We start from the raw sequence: 11,580 nt of genomic DNA on the forward strand, positions 1-11,580 counted from the left end.
TATCTTATATATTTAGCCCAACGGTATTTATATGATGATACCTTCTGAAACATTTGACAATATTGTTAAAGTTCATTTGCAGCCCAATGTTGTGAGACTATAATTATTGTCCATATATAATTAATTAAAATTATATTGAAGTTTAAAGATGTTGATTGTATTCTATATATTCAACCCAAAGGTGTTTATATAGTGATACATTCTGGCACATCTGAGAATATTGCTAAAGTTTATTCGTAGCATATTCTTGTGAGATTATACTAATTGCTTATGTATAATTGAAAGTTGGAGTTGTGAAAATGCTTTCTATATATTCAATTTAGGAGCGATACATTTTAAATATTTGAGAATATTAATTGTGATTATGAGATTATTATTGTCCATATATAATTGGATGATATTATATTGAATTGAAAGCAATGAAGGGAGATATTTTTATGAAAATCAAATTTACTCCATTAAAGTTTGATTGTGAATCTGTAAATGGATATTGAATTAGTTTTAAATCTAACTAATTTAGATATTAACAAACTCGAGAATGTGTCTTCTTAACCATTTATATTAACACCTCAATATAGTGTGAAAGATTGAAATTATATTCGATGTTAACTATTTAAGAAAGTAGAATTTTAAAATATCCACTAGGTGATTCTTATAAGAAAATCTAAATTATACTCTACAATGCTATATATAATACCTTCAACTTTTACAAATCATTATTTCTTTTCAGTGTTTTATGTTTTCCTTTTGAAAGTATTCTGCAAATCCCTTTACATATTATTAACTCCAGTAAGAAAAATTCTTTCGAATTTTTGTGAGCTATGACGCTCTTCCCACCTTTGGAATCTCCTTATTTATTTTTTAAACTGCTTAAAAAAAATGCTTGTGTTAATCAAAATTTTATTTTCTGGTCAAGTTATTTAAGTTATAGTTTAGTACTGATCTTATTTTAGAGAATGTTATTTTTATATTATCCATGAGATAAAATTCAATTTTAATGTCAACAAAATAAGCATTGTTATTATTTTAATTTTGGTAATAAATAAAATAAAAATAATAATAATTGCAATAGACTTTCATTTATCATAAGGTGTGTGGGAGAAATTATTTTATTAATTTCATAAATGAGTATTGATGTTATGCATTTGTCTAATCTCATTTATGTTGAAAAACACACTGATAAAGATTTTAAAATTATTAATTGAAGATGGATATTATAGTGAACATGATAATTTTGGTTAATGTGCATAACCTCTTATTAATTTTTTTATAAAATTGTGGAATCAATTTATATATATCATGCTTGTAACTTCGGAAGAAAATTGAGTACTTGAGTGTCATAATTGGACTCCAATAAAATGATGAAGTGTATGTTAACATGTTTAAATTATACAAGTTTTTGTGATAAAATATTTTTAATTGCCATGTATACTTATGTATACTTTACATTTTGTACTAAGTTAAAAATATTTTTAAAACACTTTTGAATTGTGAACTAATATAAAATTTAGTTAGAATAACTTTTGAGTTTGGGATTGTACAGAAGTAAAAATTTGTTGTGCTTGTGAAATTAAAATGGGACTTATTGCTATTTGTTGTTACTTTTGTAAGTTGCGAATGGTCCTATTATCTCGGTTCTGACATAAGAGTCTTTTAAGCTTTTAAAATGTGAAGTTATTAGATTGGTGAACAGCTTAAATATATAAATCTTCTTGTATACTTGTGCCTATTATAATAAATTGGTCCGTTCAGTCTCACAGAGAGAAAGTGAGAGTGCAAGTAGAATCTGAAGTGTCTATTAAATCTGTTGATATAACTTGAACACGCATCACACGTACAACTCCTAGACATTCTCATACAGCTCAAGATCCTTGTGATTATATTATTTTTCTAAATGAGCACTATCAAGAGATTGAAGAGATGATTGTTACGTATGATGAAGATATTGGCGATTTGTAATATGGTAAATGAATTTGTACAAATTATTAATTAAATATGAGATCATGTTATACTTTTTTTAAAAGTTTGAAATCTAATGAGTATTTTTTAAAGATAAATAAATAAATACAAAGCTATTGTAAGAGGTTGCAATTTGAAAAGAGGATTGTTCTTACCAATGTCATAAATGTAAGTTTATAATGATTATAGTGGTATTGTGACATTTTTATCTATTGCTTCGCAAAACAAAATAAATTTGATTTGTAAGTGAAACAAATTTATCTATGGTTTTAAACGAATTTCTGAGTAATAATATTTAAAGGTTCACCAAATATTATTACTTGGCTTTATGGATAATACTATTAATTTATGCATATATCTCAAAGTCAGTGAGAGCAATTTATTTTTCTTGATCCTTTATACCGATGGAATTTTACTTATTAGTAATAATTTCGAATTAATACTTGATGTGAAGACATTGTTGTAACGCCCTCAAAAAAAACACATTAAACCCATCATTATAGACATGCATTGGTAATAAAGATAAACATTCTTCTATTCATCAGAGTAGTTCTTTACAAAATTATTACATGTTAATCAACAAAAGCAAATGCCCTACGGGCTTACAGCTTCCCAAGTTAACACTTGGTTACAACAAAAGAGTGCTAACTCATTTACACATTAAGCCCTTGGCTTGAATATACATGTAATACAAGAAATAAAACAACAAAAGTCCGCCTGCCTCTAGCCTCCCAAGCTACGTCCTTGGAGGTGGCATGCTACCTGTACCTGAAAATGATATTCCCATATAGGGTGAACCACAGCCCAGTAGAAATACACTAAACCAAATATGAGCAATAACTAAAAGATTAGCAGTTGATAGATGGCCAACACTGATACTTTCCTTTATCACACTTTACATTTTCATGACATACAAGTCCATATTACCATTCATTTTCCAATTTCTTTCAAATTCTCAATTTATAACCATGGCTCAGAACCTGGCCAAACAACTCATATGAGACAGTAACTCATATCAAACACTTCCCATTTCATAATAGATAAGCATACTAGCTATATCACACAACAACAGATAAGCATACAAGCTATATCATCACTTCCACAGATATGCATATGAGCACTATCACACTTCCAATGACAAGCATATGAGCTCTGTCAACACATTACTAGATAAGCATACGAGCTCTATCTACGGAGTCCATCCCCTATCTCCTCCCAACAACATCCGGTTTAGAGGTCCATCCCCTATCTTTCCCTAAACTGCGGAGTACATCCCCTATCTCCTCCAACACACACCAATGCATATAAACAATAATTATACACATCATCAACCAATACATAACATTTAATGTATTCATTCAACCGTCATACTCAATGACACATTCAATCGATTAGTTTTAGTTTGCCTAATCATCATGCATTGTCTACAACAATCAAGACTATCCTCCACCGATAGCCCAAAGCAGTTATTTCTATACAGAAAATAAATGCAACAATGGATATATAATCAACATTCCAACTCGGTGAGTGATAAGTAATCCAAGTACACCCTTTTATCCCATGACTTCCCAAATCAATTCCTCATTTCTCATAATTAATTATGCAAATTAATTAACCAATGTAATTAGGGCATTTTCCATAATTTACATTACAACCCTTGGGTTCCATTTTCATTAATGTCTTAACATTAATTTCACATTTTCCATGCCAAACATGCATCTAGGTTTGGTATAGTTAAAACCCCAACTCTTGTAAATTTACACAAAAGCCCCCAAACTTTCACAAATTACTAAACCAACCCCAACATCTCAAAATACTAAAATTTAAAGACAAAGCTCATAAAGGGGAGTAGGATATCCCTACCTCAAAGTTTGAGCTCCAATGGAGATGAAGACCAAAACCAAAATGCTTCAAATTCCAAAATTTTCAGATTAAAATGTAACTCTCGACGATCAACACCACTTTCGTAAAGACCAAAAGTGAGCAAACAACTCCTACTAGATCAAATCTAAGTGAGAAGGGCCGGCTTTAGAGTGAAAAGCTCTGAAAATGGCTTTTTGGAAAAGTAAGAGAGAGAAAAGATCTTGAAAAAGTGATCCAAAAGTCGGATCTCGGATTTATATAAAAGTCGCCCCGCTCGAGCGGCACTCACAGACTCCCGCTCGAGCGGCCAATCCCCCGCTCGAGCTCCGGATGCACACTCCCAGAACTTTTGCAGACAGGTCTCCCGCTCGAGCTTCCAACTCCCTGCTCGAGCGGCACTCACACAAACCCGCTCGAGCGGCCAATCCCACGCTCGAGCATCGAACACAGCACAGGAAATACTGGATGGGTGAAACTCCCGCTCGAGCGCCAAAACCCCCGCTCGAGCGGACAGGTCAAAATCTGGACAACTAGTTTTTGTTTTTAATCTCAACCAACCTGTAACAAATCTGCCCAACACATCCTATTACTCAAATACAAAGTAAGAAAGGATGTACACCAGGTAATAATCAACTACTATCATCCACAGACATATGTCCGGATCACTGTACAACAAGGGTAAACCCGGGATCGCTATATTGTTGTTAATAAATTTTTGATATAAAATATCTTGATAAAGTATTTTATGTGTTTGGCATTGAGATACTTGAAAAATAACTTAGAGGATTATTTGTCTCATCTCAAAGAGCATACCTAGATCACATTTTTATTGAATTTAATATGCAGAATTGAAAGCTTTATGTTGCTCTTCTTAATGATCGAGATTAATTAAGTAACATTCAGTATTCATAAAATGATTTTGAGAAAAAGTTCATGAGGAATGTCTTGTATGCTAGTGTTGTGAGAGTTTAATGAATTATGAAGTTTGAATTAAACTTGGTGCATATGCAATTAGTTTGTCAGACAATTGTTATTTTAATTTAAGCCTTGACCATTGGGTTGAAAGACATAAAGTGTCATGATATTTATAGAGAATTAAAGATTATACAATTGGCTGTAGAAGAATTAATCATGTTAATATTATTGGTTGTATAATGTCAACTTTGGAAGTTGCTCAAATGATATATAGTATCTATTACTGGTTACATTTTTTTATGTTTGCATGAGGTCTTGTTTTATAACGATCCCAGTTCTTTCTCCTTTGTTTGTTGTATCTGGACTTAGGTTCCGTGGAGTTGATTGTTGTATATATTTGATTGTCATCCTTTGATTCCTTATTTGTGAGTTATAGGATGTGTTGGGCAGGTTTGTTTCAGGTTGGGTGTGTTTAGAAACCTATAGTTGATGCCCAGATTTTGGCCTTCACGCTCGAGTGAGGCTTTTGACGCTTGAGCGGGCCCTTTGTTGTTGCTTCTCCGCTCAAGCGGGTGTTTTGACACTCGAGCGTGAATTTCCATCTCCTAGTATTTTCCTCTGCAGGTCATCATACGCTCGAGCGGGAGTTTTGACGCTCGAGCGTGAACGCTCGAGCAGGGACCATCACCTGCAAAACTTCTAGAAGTGTGCATTTGGTGCTCGAGCGGCGCTTTTCACGCTCGAGCGTGAGTCTGTGTCTGACGCTCGAGCGGGCAGTTCCACGCTCGAGCGGGGCGATTTCTATATCACTTTGGGATTTCACCTTTTTGGATCACTTTTTGGTTTTCTTTCTCTCTCTTACTTTCCCAAACCCAGATTTGACAGTCTCTCTCTAGATGTCAACTTCTCTCTTCAATATCATCTAGATTTATTGATCTTCTACCTTGGGTCCTTTACAAAAAGTGTTGAGTTTGTCGAGGGCTATCTTTTGATCCGAGAATTTCTTGATTTGGAGTACATCGAATTTCTTCATCTCCTACCTTTGGGCTCCGAATTTGAGGTAGGGATTCCTACTCACTTTTATGAGCTTTAACCTAGATGTTGAGCATTTATTTAAATGGTTTGATTTGGGGAAGTTAGGGTTTTGAGAGGTGTTATGTTTAAAAAGAGGGGTTTTGTGATCTAAATCCATAAACATTTAATTTGGGTCTTAAATAGAGACTATTGATGTTGTTGATGAAATATGGACCTTTGGGTCAATTTGAGAAAAAAAAAAAAGAGGGGAAAATGCCATGTTTGGGTATATTTGGGTCATTAGTGTAATTAATGACATTTATTGTGGAAATATGAAATTGAGATGAGGATAATGAAATTGGCTCATTGTGAGTTACAATGGTGGTGTTCGATTTAATAATCACCCACTTTGAGAATTATTGACAATCTATCTGTTAATGCATTTATTATCTGTTTAGAAATAATTGCTTTGGGCTACCGGTGGAGGGTGGTCTCGATTGTTGTAGACAATGCATGATGATTAGACAAACTAAAACTAGTCAATTGAGTATGCCATTAAATATGGCGATTGGTATAATACATTTAAATTGTGTATTAATTGATTGAACATGTATATGATAATTGCTTATATACATTGTGTTGTGTGGGAGGAGATAGGGGATGTATTCCACGGTTTAGGGGAAGATAGGGGATGGACCTCTAAACCGGATATTGTTTGGGAGGAGATATGGGATGGACTCCATTGATACAGCACTAAAATGTGTATCATTTATGAAATATGGAAGTGTTTTAATGTGTTATTGATACAGCACCAAAATGTGTATCATTTGTGAAGTATGGAAGTGTTTTTGTTTGAGATTGATACAGCACCAAAATGTGTATCCATTATGAAGTATGAAATGTTTAATATGAGCTATTATCTCACCTGAAACGGCGTGATCTCATTTAAATTGTGTAGCCAGGTTTTGAGCCATGGATGTGGATTGAGAGTTGAATAAGAAATGGAAAATGGAATAACTCATGAACATCGTAGTCATGGAGTTGAAATGTGTTATAGGTTGATGTAAATGAATTAAACATTTATCGAATGCTAATATTTTAGTTATTGTTCATACTATGTTTAGCATATTTCTACTGGGCGTTGGCTCACCCTATATGGGACATCATTTTCAGGTTCAGGTACTATGCCGCCCCCGAGGTCTTAGCTTGGAGGGTTGTGGGAGTTGAAGACTCTTTTGTCTATTTTGGTTGTATTACATGTATATCAAGCCAAGGGCTTATTATCTGTTTTGAGTTAGTACTCACTCCTTTTGTAACCAAGTGTTGACTTGAAAAGTTGTAAGCCTATAGGGCATTTACTTTTGTTGTCAACATGTAATACATTTTGTAATGAATACTCTGATGAAATCTAATTATGCCTCATTCTCTTACGTTTAAGCATGTCAAGATTGTATGATATTTTGGATTTATTTTGAGGACGTTACATCTTGTTTCATGAAAGAGTTTCATAAAATCTCTTATAATTTTTCGCTATACAAACATGTTTTAGAGTTCAACTTGAGTTATGTAATTAAAGAATTTTATTTCAGAGCTTGGAATTGTTAATTTCATCTCCAAACCTATAAAGATATATTATGATATATGGTTTTAATTTTCTCTATGAAGAATAACAAAAACTCTGATGGTGTTAAATACATAATTTTAAAGTACTTTAGAATTAGAGAGTTGTTAAAGATGATATTCTTTATGAGCACATGTTATAGAATACATACTAGTTGATCCTCTAAATATAGGTCTTAGGCCAAATTTTAGTTTGCTAAATATATTGAGCATATGGGTGCTTTACAATTTTTTATGTGCTTGGTTAAAGAAATTTTTTACCCATGAATATTATCTATGATATATTTCAGTTAATAAAGTGTAATGTGTTTATTCACATTTTGTTTATAGTTATGTGTGTGTACACATAAATGGTAACTATTATGTATGTATTCGTCTTATGTGGACTCTTACAGTTATATTTAAATTTTGAGATATAAAGATTGACACTTTAATTTAGAAGTGTATAATGCTTCGGTTTAGAAGTGTATATGGATCCATAAAGTATGATGCTTGGTTTAAAGCATGAAAGACCTCGGTTTAGAGGAATAAAGGCTTCTTTTGGAAGTGTAAAATGGAATAAAATTCCTCGCAGGGTCTTATCAAGACTATACAGAGGACTGAATGTGGAATTAGCATGTTATATAATTTTTGGATCAATTATGCTAAAATTCCACACTACACTTTATCACATATAGGAATCCATGTTGGTGAGATACTAGTGTTTGTAATTGTGGAAGGTGTTATGTTGTTCAATAGCATAATTACCGCTACAGTTCGATATTAATGTTTCTTATTGAACGGGATTCTATGCTGAGATGTTTCTATTCTGAATTATGTTTATGTGGCCACTAAAGTTGTTTAACCCGAGTCATTTTTTCTTAGATAAAATATTTTCTTAAAATAGTAGTCAATGTTGCCTAAGTGGGAGAATGCAAGAATTTATTCTTAATTAGGCTGTCATTGACTATATTTTCATTGGTTTGTGAAAAACTGGTTGAAAGTGATTCAGACAGATTAACTGGTATGAGCTCAAAATTATTAATATGATTCATAAAGTTTTGGGCCATGGTCCATCTTAGTGTATATATTATTTTATATGTGGATATGTGATATGGAGGTGTAAAGCCTGTTTAAGTTACTTGGGTTCCTTAATGGGAGGGCGCATGAATTGTTTTATTTAGGCCCAGTCCCCTCTCCTATCCTTATTAGGGTTTACATATATCTATATATATGTAGATCAAAGGGTTGTCAGTCCCATTGAAAAGACAACATAAATATTAGGAGAAGGAGGGGAAGAGCTGGTGTTAAGGTTTTCCAATTATGAAGGTCATATTCTTTCAAAGAAGCAAAACTCAAGACAATAATAGAATCAAACAGTATGTATCTAAGTTTATATTTTAGTAGTTAACTATATTCATAGTGTTTTGATATCTAGTATATAGAACCTATAATCTTACATGTATTTCTACATTTCAACTTAATAAAATTACTTTTTGCTGATCCAAAAAAAAAAAAAAAAGGCATATATATCTCACATTTTGCAATGCATTGCAGAGGCAACACCAAAAAATATCATGAATGTGATGGACATAGATGAACTGACTCTTTACCAGTTGAAGAGTCACCTACAGGTTTGTTAGTGAGCTGTTTGGCTGTGTTATTTAAATTCAGTTTTTTATTTTATTTAATTAAGAGCTCAAAGTTATAAGTGAAAATGAGTTTTAATGATTTGTTTCATGATTTTTAATGATTTGTTTCATGATTTTTATTGGCTTTGTCACAGAAATACAGACTTCGTAACTCAAAGCCACACAAAGAAGGTAGGGTTTTGGCTTAAACCCTCTTTTCTTCATGATAGTTTTAGTTGCTCAACATATTTATTTTTCTTTTTTTAAGTGAAAAATCAATTAGTTAAACTGAAAAAAAAAGTATTGGTATCGTCAGCTATGCAATGAAAAAATAATTGTTTAGGAAGGACTGAGGAGATAATAAGAAAAAAATGATAGTTTCATTCAAAGATCCAAACACAATGATGCCATAAGCTACATAAATACATCCATCACCAAATGATGTCATGAGAAGCTACATTTCCTTTTCATCTCTATATATTTAGGTTGGAAAAGGTATAGAAATACAAAAATCGATCACAGAATAAAATATAATTATCACATGAAGTGGATCCCATCTTTTCGTGTGTTACATTCATGTGAAAAAACTATATTGGGCTATAGCTTTCAATTGCATTTGTATTTTAAATTTGTGAATGGATCAGTGGAAAAAAAAAAAAAAAGAGGTTTGCCACAAAAAAAAAAAAAAAAAAGAAGAAAGTTTTTGACTTCTATTTTTATTCATTTTTTTTTAAATATTTTTTTTCTTCTTAAATTCAAAATTCAAACACCACATTTAATAGTAGAACCGCTTACTTATAATTTCAGACACTTATATTGTCTCAGGTGACTGTCATCGTAAAAGATCAAAGTCATCTGCACCCATTTTGGAAGGACCATCTGGTTCTTCAAGGTTTGTGCCACCATCTCCTCATGTGAATCAGTAAGATTATCAACTCTTTAATTTCATTTTCTCTATTTTTTTTTTTTTTGATCAGCAAAAAGAAAGTTTTATTGATGGAGAAAACATACAAAGTATAATAACGTACATCAATAAAGAGGAGGGTGCAAAGAGCATCAAAGTAAAACATCAAGATCCCACCTAGGTTGGCACCTAGACACACACCAAATCATCTGCTAGTACCAACTCCAAGTTCCAAGTTGGTAAGTAACCAACGTATAGAGCAGAAACAAAACAAGTAAAACACTAGCAGCCACAAAACATCACCCACATCAGTATAGCATCTCAGCATTAGCACACCTCCAAGTTGAAGACAATTCAGCAATAGCACATCTCTGTATTAAACAATTCAGCAATAGACAATTCAGCAATTCAGCATTAGCATTAGCAACAGCACACCTCTACTGGAGCATCCAAAATCAGACCAGCACAGATAGCAGCAAGCTCCACAGTAGAGACCATCACAGCAGGCAGCTACACCCTAGCTCAGCTGCCAGACCAGCAGCCAGAAACCATCTCAGCAGATGGCACTACACTAGAAATCATCACAGCAGGCACTACACACTAGCTCAGCCACCATTTCTAAAGCAAAATCAGACCTGGTCTTAAGTATGTTGTGCAAAATCAATGGTTGATATCATAACTCCAGCCACACATGAATCCAACTTGAGACTAAGGCCAAGCTTGTCACAGTAGCAGAGCTTAGCAGACCAACAGATCCCAACCTCAGAAGCAGAGTTAGCACAGAATTAACAAAATCAGCACAGATAGATAGGAAACAAAGAACCACTAATCTGAGGTAAGACAAAGACCCAGACCTCCTTATAAAAGACCCAGACCTCCTTATAAACCTTAGCAACCTGATGCTAATGCACACTCTACAGCTTCCTATTTATCAACCACCCAACAACACCACAAACCACCAGACAGCAACACCACAAAACAGCAGCATACCTGACAGCAGACTCAAAAGTAGCAGAGCATACCTGATATCAGTCTCAGCCACCTCCATTTCCAATGCAATACCTCAATTGCTGCAGGTTAAATACCAACTCATTTATAGAAAACTCCACCTGAATTGGCGATGCTTTGAGCCACATAGCTAATCTGACTTTTGCTAGTTCACACAAATCTGCCAAATTTGGTTGAGAACCAGAAAATACACAAGCATTTCTATGCTGCCAAGTGGACCAGAGAGTAGCCAGAGGGAGAACCATCCATATTTTCTTCTCCAGCTTCTTCATTCTACAACCAGACCACCATTGCAACAGACCAGACACAGAACCTGGTAAGACCCATTGCAAGCCCCACCATCTTACTATATTAGACCACAACAACCAAACAAAAGGACAGAAAAGAAATAGATGATCCACTGTTTCAACCTCATCATGGCAGAAAACACGAGCAAGATTAGCACTCTCAGATAAGATTCCAATTCTATGGAGAAAGCTGGAAGTTTTAACCTTACCAAGCCAAGCCAACCACATAAAAAATTGCACTTTGGAAGGAGCAAAGTTGTTCCAAATTAAATCAGCCACTGGCACTACAGGCCCCATAAGTGATTCACACCATTTATATACTGATGCAACAGTAAACAATTCAGATGGGTCAGCAGTCCATTTTAGCTCATCAGATCTGTTAGGACATATTGGTGGTGCA

The 11,580-nt window shown here is 33.7% G+C and overlaps 1 protein-coding gene across 1 annotated transcript; it reads right to left on the minus strand.

Annotated features, from left to right (window-relative positions):
- Positions 1–10,799: 10,799 nt before the first annotated feature.
- LOC114260377 (uncharacterized) lies at positions 10,800–11,477 on the minus strand. Its single transcript, XM_082885778.1, has 2 exons — positions 10,948–11,477; positions 10,800–10,875 (listed from the first exon to the last, which is right to left on the minus strand). Exons 1-2 carry the CDS (start codon positions 11,475–11,477, stop codon positions 10,800–10,802), a joined length of 606 nt encoding a protein of 201 aa, XP_082741904.1.
- Positions 11,478–11,580: the final 103 nt, after the last annotated feature.

Source organism: Camellia sinensis, chromosome 8 (genome assembly GCF_055761805.1).
Source record: "Camellia sinensis isolate YWXY chromosome 8, ASM5576180v1, whole genome shotgun sequence".
NCBI classification, from domain to species: Eukaryota; Viridiplantae; Streptophyta; class Magnoliopsida; order Ericales; family Theaceae; genus Camellia; species Camellia sinensis.